Below are 22,522 nucleotides of genomic sequence, written 5' to 3'. Positions count from 1 at the left end.
TAAAGAATTTGTCAACGTGGACTCTAGAGGGTTTGCATTAAGCTTTGCAGTAACTGCTATGGTTTGTGTTGCGTCAGGACTTCCACAGAAAAGCTTCCTGCTCTCAAGATCTTTTCCTTGTTTGCAAAGGGTTAAACTGATAAACTTTACCATAATGAACATGGGAGACACACGTTAAACACATTTCTTTATCGTTAGGCCCCGTTAAAGCTACCAGGGCTTACTGTAGTTTCTCTTTTCAGAATCAACCACACCCAACAACGTTTAGTTTTTGAAAAGACAGGCCTGCTAGATCTTCTTTCAGCACTGGCTCATGATTTTACCACAAAGTACCATCAAGATTAAGCAATTTTAAGTGGTCTCTTTTGAAGGATTCTGTTGCAGGATATTGCGACTACTAGCACATTTAGCTTTAGTACACAAAGGTCACTTGCATTGGGCTCAACAACAAAAAGTAGCACTTGAAATAGTTCTGTAGTTGTAGTTTCTAAGCTACACACACCATTATGGTGGAATTCTTATGCCTCATTTTAATTTACTTTCTCAAAATGCCTCATTTTATTTACTTTCTCAGGAAACTTTATTTTGAACTCTTTTTTTGCCACCCTACTCCCAGACTTTTAATCCTTCTTTGTTTTCTGAGTCTTCTCTATTTCTTTAACCCATTTTTTAATTTTAATTTTTTTTAATGTTTTATTATTTTTGAGACAGAGAGAGACAGAGCATGAGCAGGGGAGGGGCAGAGAGAGAGGGAGACACAGAATCCGAAGCAGGCTCCAGGGTCTGAGCTGTCAGCACAGAGCCTGACGCAGGGCTTGAACTCATGAACCCTGAGATCACGTCCGACTGAGCCATCCAGGTGCCCCCCCTTTAACCTATTTTTATAGTACTAGTAACTAACTGAACAGGTAGGAGAGTTGCTGCATGATGCAGGCTGTTGAATGAATGGCCACTGGGAAACTTAACTACTCACTGTACATTCCTGAATCCATTTGCTTTTAAATATGCATTTCAGTATTTAACCATCTCATCTCAGCCAGACTTTTCTTTAAAAAGTAAACTTAATTAATACATTTAAATCCAACCTCCTAAAAATCATTTTTATTCTGCTTAACTTTTTTTGGTAACAAAATAAATTTAGGGAAAACAAGTGGTAGAAGATTTTGAGCTAGTTATTCCTTAGAGGAAAGAATACAGAATAGTGAAAAGTTTAAAATTGTTTATATTCTAGCAATGCTCACTAACTCTCAATGATCAAATTAAAATAGAAAAAAAATTCTTTTGATGAAGGAGCAATTGTAACAAACTAGATTTTAAAATGCAAAGAGGTTTAATGCAGCCTAGTTACTAGCAAAGTGCAGTAAGTTATAAATGTTTAAAATTTTTCTTTTTAGTTTGCTTTGGGCATTGGAGTAGAATATAGTTTTGTTTTATGTCTGCTTTGTTCTTTTCATATGCACACCTGTTTACAGATGGGGGAAAAGTTATCAGTGGGTAGGCATTAGGTTACTTTTGCTAAACTAAATTAAAGATTTTTTTCAGATTATGTTTCAAACAACTTTTGTAACATGCCTTTGTAAAGGCCCCTTTCATTGAAATGTGGACCAACTGACTATGTATGCTGTACTTTTGCTCATGAGTTTGCAAATCAGCAACATATAAATACAAACACACCCTCTGTCATACCTGCTGAGTGCTCCCAGAGTTCTTGGCCCAAGATCAGAATTTAACCCAAGACGTGGAGAGAATAACTATTATGCTCATTTCCTATTACAGAAAGTGTTTTGGGGGCGCCTGCGTGGCTCAGTTGGTTAAGCATCTGACTTCAGCTCAGGTCATGATCTCACGGTTCATGGGTTCCAGCCCCGCGTCAGGCCCTGTGTTGACAGCTCAGAGCCTGGAGTCTGCTTCAGAGTCTGTGTCTCCCTCTCTGCCCCTCCCTGCTCTTGCTCTGTTTCTGTCTCTGTCTCTCTCTCAAAAAAAAAAAAAAAAAAAAAAGAATAAACATTTTTTTAAGTGTTTTTGTTTCTAATTAGCCAGAGTGTTTTTCATAATCAATATGTAGTTATCTCTTATTGAGTATTCAAGGGAATTTCTCCTGGTAGAATACTGGTAAAAGGTTCTTCCCATTTTCTTGTCTTGGAAGTGTAAAAATCTGACTATAATGCCTTTAAACTCAAGCATTAGAGATACCAGGAAGTGGGCATGATCATTAATTCAATGCTCTCCTCAAAAGTACACATATACTCTAGACTTCTTTGTCTCCTTCCCTGATAGGGGTCTGCATCAATTGATTGATCAAAACATATAGAAATTTATATGTTTACTACTTCTTAAGGGAAAGACTTCAGTAAGTTTACACCTGTTATTTAAAGCTATGCTTTGGGGTGCCTGACTGGCTCAGTCAGTAGAGCATGTGACTCTTGATCTTGGGGTTGTGAGTTCAAGCCCACATTAGGTTAGGTTTAAGATTACTTAAAAATAAAATGTAGGGGCGCCTGAGTGGCTCAGTTGGTTAAGCATCCGACTTTGGCTCAGGTTGTGATCTCTCACTCCGTGAGTTCAAGCCCTGCATCAGGCTCTGTGTTGACAGCTCAGAGTCTGGAGCCTGCTTCAGATTGTGTCTCCCCCTCTCTCTGCCCCTTCCCCACTCACACTCTGTCTCTGTCTCAAAAATAAATAAACATTAAAAAAATATTTTTAAAAATTAAATTAAAAAAATTAAATTAAATCTTTAACAACGCCTGGGTGGCTTGGTTGGTTGAGCATCTGACTTCATTCAGCTCAGGTTATTATCTCGCAGTTCTTGAGTTCAAACCCCACATTGGGCTCTCTGATGTCAGTGTAGAGCCTACTTGAGATCCTCAGTCTTCCTCTCTCTCTGTCCCACCCCCCCCCAAAATAAATGAACATTTAAAAAATAAATAAAATAAAATCTTTAAAAAATAAAAATAAACTAGTGCTTCCATTTGTTCGTTTTAAATTTGCCTCTCTCACATTGTAAAGGGCGCCATCCTCATTCTAGCATTGTGAGATTTTTTTAACACTTCCCCTTTCCTTTTTTCATAATTTTATAGATTTCAGTTGGTTGGTTCCCTTTTCACCCTTTCTAGAGAAAGTAATCATTTACTTTTTATATCTAACAGCCCCCTAAAAGTCTTTGATCCCTTTTTTTTTTGCATGGCTCTTTATCTAATTCTTTTACATCTTTCCTAACATGAAGTTATCAGATCTGCACATGATTTTCCAAAGTTATTACTATACTTGTGTTTTTCAGATTTCTACAGCTATCGTCCTATTTGACAATGCATTTTGCTGATGTTTTTAATAATTGTTTTTTTCAATAAACCATTTACATGGGAGACTACTCTCAGTTCCCTTTTCTTTGTTCATATTACAAAACTTTTATAACCCACCATTTTATATTTAATCTTTTTTTTTTTTTTTAAGTTTATTTATTTGAGAGTGACAGAGACAGCACAAGTGAGGTGGGGGCAGAGGGAGGGGGAGAGAGAGACTCCCAAGCAGGCCCTGCACTGCCAACACAGAGCCCAACGTGGGGCCTGAACCCACGAACCATGAGTTCATGACCCAAGCCAAAACCAAGAGTCGGATGCCCAGTGGATTGAGCCACCCACGCACCCCACCCATCATTTTATATTTAAATAATTTTTCCCGAAATACTTTACTTTACTGTTGTGTACACTGCCACATTTCTTCTTACTTGCTCTAGTTTACATGATCTTTCAACTTATTGTCATGAATTTGGCATTTACTACTTTAATATTTTAATTTCAGCTGTAGATTTGGAACTTAAACTCTCTGCTCCTTTTACTGGGACCATTTGTAAATTTGTTAAGCAGAATTGGTTCTATCTAAGGAAAGAATCCTACTATTTACATCTCTTAGAGGAGATCCCATTTATCTTTATTCTTTGTTTTCCGTGTCTTAAGTTTCCTGTCCCTGATAGTTTTACAGAGTCCATACTGACGTAGTCTTCATAGCTTTGGATGTTTAAGTGAAGTTCATCTCAATTACTTTTACTGTTTTCCATCCACAGCCTAGTATTATTGTCTTACATACATAGCAGGTTGTCATATGCTTTTTGTTTTCTCAGTTCCAGTTTGAATTTGGAAATAAACGTTATTTGTTAATTACTCGTAACCAAAATACAATCAATTATAAAGTGCTAAAAATGAAGGGTGATTTTCCACCCCAGCATCAAACTAAGAGTTGGTAAATACCCTTTCTGGTGAGACATGAGGAGATCACATGAGGAGATATTGGCTTCAGACTGGAAAAAGAAAGAAGAAAAGAAAAATGCATGACTTGTATAATGTGTCATTTCTAATAAATCTTGTGTGCTCAGATATTTTCCCTGAGTATCTAGAGCACTGTTGTTCTTCTTGAACTACAGAGTCTGTTTTTATTTCAAATAGAGGCTAGGCAGGCACCAATAAGAGTGGATGCCTGCCTGCCTTCCTAAGAATTACTATATGGATTCTTTTTTTTTTTTAAGTTTATTATTTTTTAGTAATCTCTACCCCCGATGTGGGGCTTGAGAACCCACTACCATGAGATCAGGAGTCTCACACTCTTCTGACTGAGCCAACCCAGGCACCACCTTTTTAAAAAGTTTTTGTTTAGGGGCACCTGGGTGGCTGTGTCCGTTAAGCATCTGACTTCAGCTCAAGTCATGATCTCAGGTTTTGTGGGTTCAAGCCCAACATCGGGTTTCACACTGATAGCACAGAGCCTGCTTGGGATTCTCTCTGTCCCTCACTCTGACCCTTCCCCAGTCTCTCTCTGTCTGTCTCAAAATAAATAAACTTTAAAAAAGTTTTTATTTAAATTCCAGTTAGTTAACACAGTGTAATATGAGTTTCGGGTATATAATATAGTGATTCAACACTTCCATACAACACCCAGTGCTCATCACCACAAGTGTTCTTCTTACTCCCCATCACCTATTTAACCCTTCCCCCCTCCCCCCTCCCCCCCACATATCTCCCTTCTGGTAACCATGAGTTTGTTCTCAGTAGTTAAGAGTCTGTTTCTTGGCTTGCCTCTCTCTCTTTTTTTCCTCTTTGCTCATTTGTTTCTTAATTTCTACATATGAATGAAATCATATTTGTATTTCTCTGGCTTATTTCACTTAGCATAATACTCTCTAAGAGCTCCATTATGTCATTGCAAATAGCAAGATTGCATTCTTTCTTATGGCAGGGTAATATTCCATATGGTTTCTTTTCAGCAGTAACCTAAGCTGCAGATACTGGTCACTTTAAATTCAGGTGACTTGGACTTCAATTTTAATTTGACTGGACTGTGAGAAGGGAAAAAAAAAAAAAGCACTCTATGCTTTTCTGAACTTCTTTTTTTTTTTTTTTTTTTAATTTTTTTTTTTCAACGTTTATTTATTTTTGGGACAGAGAGAGACAGAGCATGAATGGGGGAGGGGCAGAGAGAGAGGGAGACATAGAATCGGAAAGAGGCTCCAGGCTCTGAGCCATCAGCCCAGAGCCCGACGCGGGGCTCGAACTCCCGGACCGCGAGATCGTGACCTGGCTGAAGTCGGACGCTTAACCGACTGCGCCACCCAGGCGCCCCTTGAACTTCTAAAAATACTTCTCTACTTTTTATCTGAAAATGTTAAGAACAGCTGATGATTAGCCCCGGAGAAAGCCTCCTGAAACCTTACTTCTTCCGTCTCTTCTTTCCTCCTAGACTACTCATGAGATATTTTATGTGTAATAGATTATTTGTGAGTTTTAAGATTTGTGATCATAGTGAGATAACCATTACAGGTGTAAATAACTAAAGAATTTCCTTTTATTTTCTAGAAACAAGAATATGTTGATTAAGAATTAGCATTCAGGGGGCACCTGAGTGACTCATTCGGATAAGCATCTGACTTTGGCTCAGGTCACGATCTCATGATTCGTGAATTCGAGCCCTGCATGGGGCTCTCTGCTGTCAGAGCAGAGCCTGCTCAGATTCTCTGTTCCCCTCTGTCTCTGCCCCTCCCCTGCTTGTTGTCTCTCTCACTCTTAAATAAATAAATAAAAACGTAAATAAAAAAAAAAAGAATTAGTATTCAGGAGTAATCTTTTTTTTTTTTAAGATTTTATTTTTGAAGTGCCCTCGTGGCCTAGTCGGTTAAACATCCGACTCTTGATTTCAGCTCAGGACATGATGTCATGGCTTACGAGTTCGAGTCCCATATCCCTGCTTGCGATTCTCTCTCTCTCTCTCTCTCTCTCTCTCTCTCTCTCTCTCTCTCCCCCTCCCTCCCTCCCTCTCTCTCCCTCTCTCCCCCCTTCCCCTGTTCTCTCTCTCTCTCAAAATAAAATAAACTTTAAAAATATATAAATACATAAACTTTAAAAAATATATATTTTATTTTTAAGTAATCTCTGCACTCAGCATGGTGCTTAAACTCACAACCACAAGATCAAGAGTCATGTGCTCTACTGATTCAGCCAGCCAGGTGCTTCCAGGAGTAGTAATCTTATCCATTTCTACCCTCTTATGAGGGGAGGATTTGGCAAACTAATTAGTGGCAGGTTTGATAAATTTTCAATTCTTAATGCATTTCCTTCCTTCCCTTCTTCCTGCTTTACAGCCCTCTTCCTTCCTTGATATTAACATGTTGCTTTTCTCTTTTTGAAATTAAAAACAAGACAAAAACCTCTTATCCCCTTAGTTGTGAGATTGCACTATAACTGAGCTCATCATATTGTCCAGCTAAGAATTTTGACGAAATATTTTATTTCATTGGCTCTTGGGGTTTCTTTTTTTAATCTTTTGACAGTTACTAAGTAATACAACCTGTCTATAATTTTTCCCATAATCAGTTTTATCTCTTATTTATCATGGTAATAGATACTATTATTACCATTTTATAGAAAAGATGAAGAAACTGTGGCTCAGAGAACTTTAAAGACCATGTAATCAGTATTATATCATTTTGATGTCACAGGAAGTCTGTAGAATTGGCGTTTGTATTATTTCTCTAAGTACTTTTTTCATCTTTTTTTTTCTATTCTCTCTTACATTGTAGGTTTCCTGAGTCATTCATCATCTCTTTTTGCTTTTTCTGCCAATTACTATTCCCCTCCCATATACACACACTAAATTTTCACAATATGCAATCTAATAAAAGTGCCCTGAGGAATAGAAATATATGATTATGGGGGGGCACCTGGGTGGCCCAGTCACTTAAGCCATTCATGGATTTCGAATGGCTCAAGTCATGAACTTGCAGTCTGTGAGTTCAAGATCCACATCAGGCTCTGTGCTGACGGTGGGAAGTCTGCTTGGGATTCTCTCTCCCCTCTCTAACCCCTCCTCTGCTCTCTCACTCTCTCAAAATAAATAGATAAACTTTTTAACAAAATGTTTATTTTTGAGAGAGAGAGAGAGAGAGCATGGTGGAGGGGCAGAGAGAGAGGGGCACAGAGGATCCCAACTGGGCCCTGTGCTGACAGAGATCCCAATGCGGTGCTCGAACCCACAAAGCGTGAGATTATGACCTGAGCCAAAGTCAGACACTTAACTGACTGAGCCACCCAGGTGCCCCACTGAATTCTTTTTTTAAAAACTGGGATATAATTGACATGTAAAATTGTTTTAGTCTTAGATGTACGACATAATGTTTTGATATACATATATATTGAGAAATGATTATCACAATAAGTTTAGTTAACATCCATCACCATACATAGTTATAATTTTTTTCCTTGTGATGAGAACTTTCAAGATCTACTCTCTTAGCAACTTTCAAATACACAATACAGTATTGTTAACTGTTACTGTGCAATATACATTACATCCCCAGAACTTATTTATTTTATAAGTGGAAGCTGCTGTTTTTTTACCATCCTTGCCTTCCCCCGTCCTCCACCACTATCCCCCACACCCCACCTCTAGCAATCACCGATTTTTTTCTCTGTATTAATAACTTTGTGGTTTTTAAAATATTCCACATATAAATAAGATTATACAGTATTTGTCTTTCTCTGTCTTATTTTGCTTAACACAACACCCTCAAGGTCCATTCATGTTGCACATGGGAGGATTTCCTTTTTTAATGGCTGAATATTTCAGGGTGTGTGTGGGTGTGTGTCCTACATTTTCTTTGCTTTGTTTTGTTTATTTATTTATTTTGAGAGAGAAACTACAAGCAGGGGAGGGTCAGAGAGAAAGGTGAGAGAGGATCCCAAGCAGGCTCTGCACTGTTAAGTGCAGAGCCCCACAGGGGCCTCAAAGCCACGAACCGAACTGCAAGATCATACATGACCCGAGCCGAAGTTGAGAGTCAGATGCCCAACTGACTGATCCACCCAGGTGCCCCCCCCCCAACACTTTCCTTATTAATACATCAGTGGACACTTAGGTTGTTTCCGTGTCTTAGCTGTTGTAAATAATTCTTCAGTAAACCTGGGAGATACAAAAATCTTTTCACAATACTGATTGTTTCCTTTGGATCAGTACCTAGAAGTGGAATTGCTGGATCATGTAGTTGTTCTATTTTTAATTTTTGAGGAACCTCCATACTGGCTATACAAATTTACATTTCCCCAAACAATGCACATGCACTCCCTTTGCACCATCTCTTGTCTTGATAATAGGCTTTCCAGAGTGCCTGGTTGACTCAGTGCGTACAACATGCAACTCTTGATCTCAAGGACATGACATGAGTTTGAGCCCCATGTTTGGCGTGGAGCCTACTTAAAGAAAAAAAAAGGAAAGAAAAAAATATATATATACTTCTAACATTTGTGGGTTGATATCTCATTGGGGTTTTGATTTGCATTTTTCTGATAATTAGTGATGCTGACTACCTTTTCGTGTACCTGTTGGCCATCAGTAGGTCATCTTTGGAAAATTTCTGAAGCAGGGTCCAGGCTCTGAGCTATCAGCACAGAGTTCGATGCAGGGCTGAAACCCACGAACCGTGAGATCATGACCTGAGCTGAAGTCGGACGCTTAACCTACTGAGCCACCCAGGTGCCCCTCTGCCCATTTTTTAATCAGATTTTTTTCTCTTAAGTTGTAGGAATTCCTTATATATTTTGTCTATTAATCCCTTATCAGATATAGGATTCATGAATATTTTCTCCCATTGAGTAGGTTACCTTTTCATTTTCATTGATGGTTTCCTTTGCTATATGGAAGCTGTTAAGTTTGATAGAAACCCTTATTTTTGCTTTTGTTGCCTTTGCTATGGTGTCCTATTCAAAAAAATTGCTAGGACCAATGTCAAGGAGTTTACCTCCCTATGTTTTCCTCTAGGTATTTATAGTTTTGGATCCTTTATTCAGGTCTTTAATCCATTTTTAATTGATTTTTGTGTATGGTGTAAGATAGGGTCCAGTTTCATTCTTTTACATGTGGCTGTCCAGTGTTCCTAACACTGTTTATTGAAGAGACTGTCCTTTCCCCATTGTATAATTTTGGCCCCATTGTCTTAAATTAATTGACTTGACTATGTAGGTGTGGGTTTCTTTCTAGATTCTCTGTTCTTTTCCATTGATCTATGTGTCTCTTTATAAGTTACCTCCATACTTCTTTGATTATTGTAGCTTTGTAATGTTATTTGGAATCAAGAAGCACGATGCCTCCAGCTTTGTTCATCTTTGTCATGATTGTTTTAGCTAGTCAGGTCTTTTGTGGTTCCATACAAATTTTGGGATTATTCTATTTCTGTGAGAACTGCCATTGGAGTTTTAAAAGGGAGTACAGGGGCGCCTGGGTGGCGCAGTCGGTTAAGCGTCCGACTTCAGCCAGGTCACGATCTCGCGGTCCGTGAGTTCGAGCCCCGCGTCGGGCTCTGGGCTGATGGCTCAGAGCCTGGAACCTTTTTCCGATTCTGTGTCTCCCTCTCTCTCTGCTCCTCCCCCGTTCATGCTCTGTCTCTCTCTGTCCCAAAAATAAATAAACGTTGAAAAAAAAATTAAAAAAAAAAAAGGGGGGGGAGTACATTGAATCTGTAGATTGCTTTGGATGTGTGGACATTTTAACAACATTAATTCTTCCAATCTTGAGCACAGAATATCTTTCCATTCATTTGTGTCTTTAATTTCTTTCATCAGTGTTTCATAGTGCAGATAGGATTGTTTTCTTAATTTCTCTTTCTGATTCTTCATTATTATTGTATAGAAATGCAACTGATTTGGGGAGTGCCTGACTGGCTCAGTTGAAAGAGCATGTGACAATTGGTCTTGGGGTCATGAGCCCAATCACCACCTTGGGTGCAGAGATTACTAAAAATAAATAGTTAAAAAAAAATGCAACTGATTTTTGTATATTGAATTTGTATCCTGCAACTTTACTCAATTCATTTATTCTAACAGCTATTTGGTGAAGTCTTTAGGATTTTCTATATATAGTATGCCTTTTGTTTCTTTTTCTTGCTTCATTGCTCTGGCTAGGACTCCCAAGACTATATTGAATAAAACTGTTAAAGGTGGGCATCCTTGTCTTGTTCCAGATCTTAGAAGAAAAGTGTTCCGTTTTTCACCATTGAGTATGATATTAGCTGTAGGGCTTGTCGTATGTGGCGTTCATTATGTTGAAGTACATACATTTCTATACCCACATTTTGAGCAAACGTTTATATCATGAATGGATGTTGGATTTTGTCAAATGTTTTTCCTGCGTCTATTGAAATGGTCATATATTTTTACCCTTCATTTTGTTCATGTGGTGTATTTCAGTGATTGGTGTGTATGTTGAATCATCCTTGCGTCCCTGAAATAAATTTTGTGTATTAAGGAATTCAGTTTGTTAAAATGTTTTGAGAATTTTTCACCTGTGTTCATCAGGGATACTGGCCTATAATTTTCTTTGCTTGTAGTGACCTTATCTGGTTTTGTTATTGGGATAATGCTGTCCTTGTAAAATGAGTTTGGAAGTGTTCTCTCCTCTTCTATTTTTTTGGAAAAGTTTGAGACAGATTGGCATTAGTTCTTCTTTAAATGTTTGGTAGAATTTACCAGTGAAGCCATCTGGTCCTGACTTTTGCTTTTGGGGAGGTTTTTGATTACTAATTCAATCTCCTTACTAGTAATTGGTCTGTTTGGATTTTTTATTTCTTCATGATTCAGTCTTGGTAGGTTGTAGATTTCTAAGAATTTTTCCATTTCTTCTAGGTTGTCCAGTTTTTCAGGTATTATTTAAGTCTTTTTTTTTTTCTTTTTTCTTAGTGAATCTGGCTAAAGGTTTGTTAACTGTTATGTTTATTTTTTCAAAAAATCAGCCTGGTTCCATTGATCTTTTCTATTGTCTTTTTAGTCTCTATTTTATTTACTTCCACTATGATCTTTGTTATTTCCCTCTTTCTATTAACTTTGGGCTTGGGGCGCCTGGGTGGCTTGGTCGGTTAAGCGTCCGACTTCGGCTCAGGTCATGATCTCACGGTCCGTGGGTTTGAGCCCCGTGTCGGGCTCTGTGCTGACAGCTCAGAGCCTGGAGCCTGTTTCAGATTCTGTGTCTCCCTCTCTCTCTGCCCCTCCCCTGTTCATGCTCTGTCTCTCTCTGTCTCAAAAATAAATAAACGTTAAAAAAAAGAAATTTAACTTTGGGCTTAACTTGTCCTTTGTGTTCTAGTTCCTTGAGGTATAAAGCTAGGTTGTTTAAGATCTTTCTTGTTTCTTAATGTAGTCATTTATCATTGTGAATTTCCCTCTTAGAATAGCTTTTGCTGTATCCCTTAAGTTGTTATGCTGTGTTTCCACTTTCATTTGTTTCAGGTTTTGGGGTTTTTTTTTATTTCACTTTTGAGTTCTCTTTTGACCCATGTGTTCAATAGCATGCATGTATTTGTGAATTTCCCATTTTTTTCTTTTAATTGATTCCTAGTTTTATACTATTGTGGTCAGAAAAGATCTTTATACAATTTCAGGATTTTTAGTTATTAATATTTGTCTTGTGTTTTAATATAGAATCTGTCCTGGACGATGCTCCATGTGTTCTTGAAAAGAATGTATATTCTGCTTTTGGATAGAGTGTTTTGTAAATGTGTATTTACATTATATAGTTTTACATTATATAGTTTTTACATTATATAGTTTTAAGTTATATGGCTGGTTTTACATTATATAGTTTAAGTCTAGTGTTTCCTTACTGATTTTGTCTAGAAGATCTATCCGTTGATGAAAGTAAGGTTTTGAAGTCTCCTACTATTATTATATTGATCTCTATTTCTTCCTTTAGATCTGTTAATATTGCTTTATATATTTAGGTGCTCTTATGTTGGTGAATAAATATTTGCAAATGTTATATTCTCTTGTTGGAGTGACACATTTATCATTATATAATGGCCTTCTTTGTCTCTTATTACAGTCTTTGTCTTAAAGTCTGTTTTGTCTGATAAAAGTATAGCTACTCATGCTTTCTTTTGGTTTTTATTTGTGTGGAGTATCCTTTTCGATCCTTTCACTTTCAGTCTGTATGTCCGTAAAGCTGAAGTGAGTCTCTTGTAGGCAGCATATAGATGGGTGTTGTTTTTTTAATCCATCCAACCAGTCTATGCCTTTTAATTGGAGAATTTAATCCATTGACATTTAAAGTTATCATTGATAAATTTATTGCCATTTTAAAATTGTTTCCTGGCTGTTTTATAATTCCTTTGTTCCTTTCTTCTTTTACTCTTCTCCTTTGTGATTTCATGATTTTCTGTAATAAGATGCTTATATTCTTTTCTCACTGTTTTTTTGTGTATCTCCTATAGATTTTTGCTTTGTGGTTATCATGAGGCTTACATAAAACATCTTATAACAGTTTGTCTCAAGTTGATAACACCTTAAACTCAAACACATTTTATTTTATTAAGACAAGTGAGGTGGTGCGGGGAGGGCAAAGAGAGAGGGAGAAAGAATCCCAGGCTTCACTCTGTCAGTACAGAGCCCAGTGCAGAGCTTGAACTCTCAAAACATAAGATCATGACCTGAGCCGAAATCAAGAGTTGGATACTTAACCTACTGAACCATGCAAGCACCCCTTAAACACACTTTAAAGCTCTACATTTGGGATGCCTGGCTGACTCAGGTGGTAAAGCATGGGACTCTTAAAATTTGGGGTCATGAGTTTGAGCCCCACATGGAGTGTAAAGATTATTTAAATTAGAAAAAAAACTTTCAGGGGCACTTGGGTGGCTCAGTGAGTTAGGCATCTGACTTTGGCTCAGGTCATGATCTCACAGTTTGTAAGTTCAAGCCTTGCGTCGGGCTCTGTACTGACACCTCGGAACCTGGAGCCTGCTTTGGATTCTGTGTCTCCTTCTCTCTCTGGCCCTCCCCCTCTCAAAAATAACAAACTTTTTTTTTTTTTAACTTCTAAATCTCTTAAGTTGTTTTCAAAATAAATATTCTTTGCTTTTATGAAATGTCTTTATGTATTCAGTTTGTACTATTATAGAATTTTACCCTAATATTCAATTTAAATAGAAATTCCAGTGATCATCTCTGATGTAATGTAAAAGCTATAAATTTGATATTAAAACATTTCATTTTCAATAGTAGTTGCACAAGTCTGTTCTGATCACTATTTTGATAAATGTACTACTGTTGCAATCACTTCATTTCATCAAGTTAATATCCCTACTTTTGCTTATAATTCTAGAGTTTATTTCATTAGTCTTCATCTCATAAGCATGGTTGAGTCCATTATAATTCAAAAACAATAGATGATCTATGACTCTTTAAAACAGACCTCTTTTAAAGTAAACTTACTTAAATATGCAGTGTTAAGACATAGTAGTTACATTATTAATATTGTTGATTAAGATAATAGTAAGATAAAATATTTTGTTTACTTGAATTTAATGAATTAATCTACATTTTTATGTGAAAATAACCCATAGGGAGCCTTGATAAAGGGTAGAAAATTGCAATTGGGACATGTTTTAGTCTGAAAGATTTAAAGATTATGAGTTATGTTTCATTGCAGTTTCTATGAAGATGAGAATTAATTGTATACTTTAATTATGGTATTATGTTTAGTATTATTTCATTGTAAAAAATATTTAATTACATGGTTATTAGGATCTTAAATTTTTATTTATTTATTTTATTTATTTATTTACTTTTATTTATTTGTTTTGAGGGAGAGACAGAGTATAAGAAGTCTAGGGGCAGAGAGAGAAGGAGAGAGAGAGAGAGAGAGAGAGAGAGAGAGAGAGAGAGAGAATATCCCCAGCAGGCTCCTCACTGTTAACACAGAGCTAGACACTGGGCTCGAACTCAAAACTGTAAGATCATGACCTGAGCTGAAATCCAGAGTCGATGCTTAACCTACTGAGTCATCCAGGTGCCCCTAAAATGTCATTTTAGATGGTGAAAGAACTTCACAAATTCAGTGTATTTTAAATTCCCCTTACATACAAGGAATTATTATTGAAAGAGTTGTTCTGTGGTTTTTAATTTTATCTGTGGAGCCACTTCATTACCATCCCAAGGTCAGCCAAAGTTTTAACATAGAATGGATTAAGAAGGCAGATAATTTATAAAATTTTTCACCATTTACCATCTCAAACTAACATAAGCTATTAAGCAAATACTAATTATCTCCATAGTACTGCATTTGTTTAACAGGTTTAGGTATTTTTTGTTGCTTTTAAAGAGATCTTGAAATTTCACGTGATCACTTATGAAAATTGAAATAGGTGGACTGTTGCCATTTGAAGATAAATGTTTTTTCATGTATTTTAAATCCATCTGGTATCTTTAGATTCAAAGGTTAGCATTTTGCAAGCTAATTATAACTAGCCATATAGTTTCTCTTCTCCCTTAATCACAAATTTTTCTTAGGAAAAAGAAAGGTGAAGTAAAAGTCATGCAGGAATATTCATACTTGAAGGCTTTATCTGTTTTTTTCTTTATTAATCCTTAAAGTCTCCGTAATAAGGATTTATTATAACACTGCTTCATTTGTTTTATTGTAGTTATTGGAGAAATGTTTCTAATGTCTCTTGTTCTTCATTTCAGAAGCATGGTTAGTTAAATACACAATCACGGTTGTTGAGAGTGGGAAAGATAATTTTACTATCTTATATTGTGTTTATTTTTTTAAAAGTAGAAAGAGATACATGATTACAAACTGCAAATGCATGCTGCTTATTTAGGTAGAACTAGAAAATCAAACGTTCCTCTCAGGCATTTAAATTGTGAAATAGGTAAATTTATGAAATGTGAATCCAGAGAAATGAAACTATTAAAAGGAATTTGTTTTTAGTTGTACAGATTTATTTTTAATAAAGAATGACAATTGAGGAAGTAATCAAATTGTACTTGCTACATTGTTCCCACAGATACACCAAAACCATTAAAATGAGATACTAATTTCTTTTGATATTTAACTTGAATATTGACTACCTACCATATTAAATTGTTAAGCTTTTTGTTTAAAATATTGATTTTAAAATTATTGATGTCCTTTTGTGGCTATTTTATTTTATTTTATTTTATTTGCCAGCCTAAAAAGAATAGCAGACTGTGCTTGAAATGATTCTTTTAAACTTTAGTAGAAGAGTTTTTTTGGCTGGTGTTGAGGATGTGTGTGTGTAAGTTGAATTTATTGTCAAATAATATTCCTATGATACAATTCTATTTTAACAACAAGCAGAAATATAAACAGACATATTCATAGACAGTGTTACTTTAAAATCAACATGATAAGAAAGAACTGTCAACTATGCAAATAATTTAAAAGTATCTGAGTTGCTTTAAAAAAAAAAAAAGAAATTTTAAAATATAAAGCAACAGGGATGCCTGGCTGGCTCAGTCAGAAAGTGTGCAACTCGATCTCAGGGCATGGGTTTGAGCCCTACATTTGGTGTAGAGATTACTTAAATAAATAAAACTGAAAATAAAATAAAATACAGAGCATCAAAGTACAATTACATTTAACATGTAGAACATTTTAGACCATGAAAGAATGATGTTTTCAATAAAATTATGTCAATAAAGCCTTTAGAGCCATATCAGTAAGTTGTAAATATATGGCTTTAAGCAAAATAAGTTTAAAATAAAAACAACTAAATGTAGTTGTGTTTATGAAATCTAAACATGAGTTACTACCGTAAAATATTTTAGATTCGGTACAGACACTAGTACAATGCTTCCCTGAGGTTTCTTTTGGTTGTTTTTGTTTTGTTTGTTTGTTTTTCACTACACTGGCAAGGAAAAACATCAAGAAAATACTCCCTCAAGCTGCATATTCTGCTACTGTTGGCTTCTTATAATGAAAACAAGTGTGTAAACTTCATATTAGTTGAATTTAAATAACGTTTATGGATTGTTTAGTATAAAAATGTAATTTTAATTCCGAGAATATTGTGAAAGTCCTGGAAAATAAATTACAGGAACTGAAAGTAGCATGGTCACTGTGTGTGTGTGTGTGTTTGTGTGTGTGTGCACGTGCGTGCGCACGTGTGTGTTCAACACATAATGAGATTTGTGAAATCCATTTTCAGTAGACAACTTTCAGACTTTTTAACAAGTAAAACTTCCCATTAAAAAGGCACTTAATTTGTTTTCCTTGTAAGACATGCAAGCTGAAAATTAATTTAGAAAATTTAAGAAAACAAAAAGGTAAAGGGAAGTTTCTACTTCATTTATTTGGATAAAGTAGCTCTTTCCCCTCAAATAAAAATTCTTACAGCACCCTGAAGGATAATTGATGATGGGCACCCAGGCATCTGAAAGAACAAGGAGTCTGTTTTCCTTTGTTTTTATCTAATTTCTGTTGAGTAAAGAGATTCTGCCTCAGAGGGATGAAATGACTCCTTACTTTCAGGATGTGTTTAAAAATTTTTTTTTTCAACGTTTATTTATTTTTGGGACAGAGAGAGACAGAGCATGAACGGGGGAAGGGCAGAGAGAGAGGGAGACACGGAATTGGAAACAGGCTCCAGGCTCTGAGCCATCAGCCCAGAGCCCGATGCGGGGCTCGAACTCACGGACCGCAAGATCGTGACCTGGTTGAAGTCGGACGCTTAACCGACTGCGCCACCCAGGCGCCCCTTTCAGGATGTGTTTAAAAACAGAATTCCACAAACTTCTCTAGGCTTAATATTTTTTATTATTTTGTATATTAGGTGATCTGCATAAAATTTAATCTTTTTTTCTATTTTTATTTAAGATTTTATTTTTGTTAATCTCTGTATCCAACATGGGACTCAACTTTACAACCCCAAGATCAAGAATCACATGTGGTAGGGGCGCCTGGGTGGCTCAGTTGGTTGAGCATCCAACTTCAGCTCAGGTCGTGATCTCACAGTTCGTGAGTTCAAGCCCTGCCTTGGGCTCCAACTTGAGCTGGAGCTTGCTTCAGATTCTGTGTCTCCTTCTCTCTCTGCCCCTCTCCTGCTCATGCCCTGTCTGTCTCTCTTTCTCTCAAAATAAATAAAAACATTAAATAAATAAATAATTTTTTTTAAAAGAATCACATGTGGTAGGTCAGTATTTCCAAAATAATGAGTTGGTTCATAGTTTATAACATTTTCTTCATCCCTAGATAATCCAGAGATAATCTGAAAATTAAAGTAACAGTGTTTTGGTTTATTCTTGAAATGTGGTAAAAGTTTGTCTTTAAGGATGTAACTAATGTTCTATCAAGATTTTATTCATATTTTTTAATGCAACCTATGATTTTTTTTAATCATTCATCAAAAGCAATGATTAAGTGAATCAGGTTGTGTGGCATTTAATATTATAAATTCTATAAAGAGCCATCTTTTCTTCTTCCCTGTACATTTCATTAATGTTTTGATATCCTCCTTTTATACAGGACTTTGCTTCCCGGGCTAAACTGGCAGTTCAAAACCTAGTACAGAAGGTTGGATTTTTTGGAATTTTGGCCTGTGCTTCAGTAAGTGAATTGTATTAAAAGTGAGGAATTCCAATAAATGGTAGATTTATATATTGATCCAGTTTGTTTTTAAAGATAACACACTTAACAAAAAATAAGGTAACATACTTGAGTGAACAAAAATGCTATCACTTTTAATGAGTATATAAATTTATTAATCATTCATCTTACTCATCAAATGAGCTATTTCTATTGGATGGATTCATATCTAGTTTATTGACTTTTCAAGCATTTCATCTTGCCATGATGACGTCAGACCTAAATGGCTTGGTTCAGTAAGAATAAAAGAGATAAAATTCATCCTTTCCATGAAGAATTTATAAAATGAAGTGCATTTAACCAAGTAACAATGACTTCATTCGTTCCAGAGTTATAGATAGGTAGTCTTTTTCCAAAGTTTCAAGCATTAGTTATAAGGAAGAAGTCATGTGAAACCTGTCTTAAGGGGCATTTACACCAAGTTAGGTAATTGAAACCTCTGGGGCAAAGTTAAGGGCATTTTTGGCTACAGTGAACTAAGAAGCCACTTATGTCAAAAACTTAATTTCTTAAATTGCAGATTTGGGAAATCAACATTCCTTGATGAGTTGGTGTTTATCCTGGTCCTTTTCTAATATGATAGAAATAGTTATATTTGAAATGGAGCATTTTGATCAAAGCTTTCTTTGGTAGCCCATACACAATTTTTGGTAGTTCATTGGTGGATTTGGGCAGATTAACCAGGTGTACCTAGTTGATACAATAAAAACTGCAGCTATAAATATAATTCACAAAATTATTATCTACTGACACACAGCTGCTTTGTCCATTATGTTCTAGAATATGAATATATCTTTGAGTACTCTCTGCCCCTCCCCTGCCTTAGCAAAAGCAAATGCCCAAAAAAAGAGGACTTTTGGTGCCAAAATTTCTAATGTAATGTCAACATTCTAGAGATACTGTGAGATACACATATGCCTCAATTACTGTCCTTTGACCCAGCAATACTAGAAATTTTCATAATCTAAGTTTTCATTTCAGTGTATGAGCTCTTTATCATAATTTGATCTCTCAAGTATTTGAGCAGTTTATAAGTATACTATAGTGTGATATTGTAGAAAGAAAATTGGCTTTGGCATTCCTAAGCCAGTCTTGTCTCTTATTAGCTATGTAACCTAATCAAGTTACTCTCTTTGAGCCCTAGATTTCTAATTTTTTTTTAATGGACAATAAGTCACTCATCATTGTAAAGGCTGATTGAGGATTCAAGAAACTATATGTAAGGGGTGCCTGGGTGGCTCAGTCAGTTGAACATCTGACTCAGCTCAGGTCATGATCTCCTAGCTTATGAGTTAGAGCTTCAGATTCTGTGTCTCTCTTTCTGCCCCTCCCCTGCTCTCTCTCTCTCTCTCTCTCTCTCTCTCTCTCTCAAAAATAAATAAACATTAAAAAATTAAAATATGTGTGTGTGTGTGTGTGTGTGTGTGTGTGTGAACTAACACAGTGCTTAGAACATAAATGTTCAACCATTTTTTATCATTATTCCTCAGCTTTGATTTAGTCACTGAGTGTTGAGAATAAAGAGATGAAAGATATATTCCCTTTCCTCGAGGATCCTGAATTCTAGTGAGGGAGACCATTGAAATACAAGGATAAGTAGAAAGTGTTGTGGAAGTCAGCAGACTGGGATTAAACTGAGAGGCCTAATGGATAATAATGTCCTTACTTTAGAGGCTAAGAAAACAAGCCTGGGAACCACATTGCCTGGGTTGAAATTCTGCTCTGCTGCTGAAATCCTGCTCTCCCGAACAAACTGTCAAATCTGTCTCATTTTCCTGTAAAATGAGCATAAGCATATCATATAGCATTGTTTTGGGGATTAAGTTGAGTTGGTGATGCAGAAACTTTAGAAAAGTATCCTAAAAATCAGAACATTCAATAAAAACTAGCTTTCATTATTCCTAGGGAAAACATGAGTACCTTCAATTTATTAAAATAAAAAATGGTATTTATTCTTTGGCACTCATCTATCTCTGTGACCTCACTGTTGCAAATCCATTTTCCATACTAGTCAGTCTTCTTTATATTTGACTAGGAATAGTCAGTATTGAACAGAAATTGATAGATCAGTTTGGCCTTCCAGGAACTTTTTTTCAGAAAATTGATATTTCTGTTAAAGTATTAAAAGTATATACTTTATTTAAGGTAAAAAGAAGTTTTTAGTTATTTTGTTAACGTTTAAACTAACAAATTAAACTCCTACTTGAGGGAAAATTTCAAAGCTACTTAGTAGCTCTTTTTTTTTTTTTTTTTAAGTTTTCTTTATTTATTTTGAGAGAGAGAAAGAGAACATGTGCAGGAGGGGCAGAGAGAGAAGGAGAGAGAAAGAATCCCAAGCAGGCTCAGCACCGTCAGCACAGAGCCCAGTGTGGGACTCAAACCCACAAAATGTGAGATCATGACCTGAGCCAAATTTAAGAGTCAGATGCTTAACCAACTAAGCCACCCAGGCACCCCATTAGTAGCTTTTGTAATCTCAGTTTTCCTTTCTGTATTTAGTTAGATGGTGAAAAAAAGAAGGGGTGCCTAGTGGCTCAATTGATCTGACTCCTGGTTTTGGCTCAGGTCATGATCTCACATTTCACAAGTTCCAGCTTTACATTGGGCTCCTTGCTGACAGGGGAAAGCCTGCTTGGGATTCTCTCTGCCCCTCCCCTGCTCGCTCGCTCGCTCTCTCTCTCTCTCTCTCTCTCTCTCTCAAAATAAACTTAAAAAAGAATAAATAACATGCACATGCAACAGTAAACTCATTAATTATGCTCAGACTGTATCTGGCATACACTGAGGTGTTTAACATGTTTAACAAATTCTAATTTTTAATCTATTCTGATTTACATATCTTATATACTTTAATTTCTATTTCAACTTGAGATAGAGCCTGATAATAAAGGAAAACAATTAAAATTATAATCCATGGAGTTATGAGGGTCACGTGAGAAAATATAAGAAATGATAGATGTAAAGCTATGCAAGTGATATTATTATATGATTATAAGACATGAAATTGCATTAAACATTTGAATTTGGATGAGAAAAACAAAAGTTATTAAGTCCAAGTGTTATGAACAAAAGAATATTTGAATTCTAATTTAGTCATGACATTGTTTTTAAGAAGAACATATGTGACAAATATCTTTTAAACAACTAGTCTTTTCTTTGAAAGTTCAGAAATGAAATTATATAAATTAATTGGCTTGTGAATGGTTCTGCCAACTGCCACAAGGACAGAGTGCTTCTATGGGAGAAAAATGGATGAAGTGCTCAAAAACAGCTTGTGGTTTCCTTGCATTTTTACATGAAATTGTCTTTCAGCATTCTTGAAATGTGGGAATGTTTGGAAAAGGTATTTGTTGTGAATCACTTCTTTGTCTCGGACTGAGTATTCAAAACATCTGAATCTATGCGCTCATATTTCCACACTTGATTTTCTGCCTAAAATATATAACACAGCCTCACAGCCTTGTACTGTCATACAAATTATGAGATTTGTCTGTGCAAAATATAAATTACAAGGTTTTTTTTTTATATTGAGGAATAAAAGCGCATCTGCCTATATATTTGTGAATTTCATAAGAATATTTGCTATATAGATATGAGTGATTTCTAGATGATATTCTTATTTCAGGCTGAAGATTTTACAACCCCAGTATTACTGAAATAATCTCAGGACTTTTTCTTCGTTTATACCTCACCTTAGACACAGCTACCAAACGGTTAAGTATCTGCTGAATGGGATTAAATTCCTGTGGGTCCATTGGTTTTACCAATTCTAATGTGATAGAAGAAAGTATATTTATGGGGCATTAGCCATAAGTAATGTAAGCAAAAGGACAGTTGGGTTTGCTTTAACAGCAGCCTGAGATGAATATGAGACCGAATTTACAGAAACATTAGAATACTTGCCTAACCTTCTGAAGAGTCTAGTATTGATCAGGGAATCTACACCTCTCTTTGTAATGTAAGCAAGGCTTAAGCATAATTCCACATACCTGTAGGTGGTAAAATTAAAACTGTTCCTTGGATTATATATGAAAGTCCTATTTTAATGTGTGTGTGTGTGTGTTTTGTTTTGTTTTTTAAATAGATTCCAAATCCTCTATTTGACCTGGCTGGAATAACATGTGGACATTTTCTTGTACCTTTTTGGACTTTCTTTGGTGCAACTCTGATTGGAAAAGCAATAATTAAAATGCATATCCAGGTAATTATACCCTCTGATTTACTGTCTGGTGATGGTGAGCCCTTTGAAATGCATTGAAACTTAATTCCTTTGCTCATTCCAGTGTGAATTGTTAATATTTTGGTTCTGCTTCTTTGGGTTGGTATTTTCCTTAGGTATTTAACTGTGGAAAGTCATCTGGGGGTTAGTGAATTTGGGGCAGGTTTTCCCTGTCCCTGTTGGAAAATTGTGCCCCTTTATGACTTTTTCCTTGTTTTCTTTCTTTCCTTCTTTCTTCCTCCCTCCCTTCCTGTCTGTCTTTATTTCACTTCTTGCCTTGTGAAACTTTTCATCTAAGACTTTTAGCAAACAAAAATAGTGTTCTCATATAGGAAAATGCACATCATCATTTTCACATACATAACCAAAAATGTCATATTTTTACTATTA

At 35.9% G+C, this 22,522-nt stretch overlaps 1 protein-coding gene across 3 annotated transcripts in view; it reads left to right on the top strand.

The window, feature by feature from the left end:
* Nucleotides 1–22,522, top strand: part of VMP1 (vacuole membrane protein 1) — a 132,210-nt gene that overhangs the window by 82,977 nt on the left and 26,711 nt on the right. For all 3 annotated transcript variants that reach the window (XM_043583895.1, XM_043583893.1, XM_043583894.1), the window contains 2 exons: nt 17,794–17,874; nt 21,998–22,114. In XM_043583895.1, the coding sequence (XP_043439830.1) occupies nt 17,794–17,874; nt 21,998–22,114 (198 nt within the window). The remainder of the gene's footprint in view (nt 1–17,793; nt 17,875–21,997; nt 22,115–22,522) is intronic.

Source organism: Prionailurus bengalensis, chromosome E1 (genome assembly GCF_016509475.1).
Source record: "Prionailurus bengalensis isolate Pbe53 chromosome E1, Fcat_Pben_1.1_paternal_pri, whole genome shotgun sequence".
NCBI lineage: Eukaryota > Metazoa > Chordata > Mammalia > Carnivora > Felidae > Prionailurus > Prionailurus bengalensis.
This window is presented reverse-complemented; position numbering and strand designations above follow the sequence as displayed.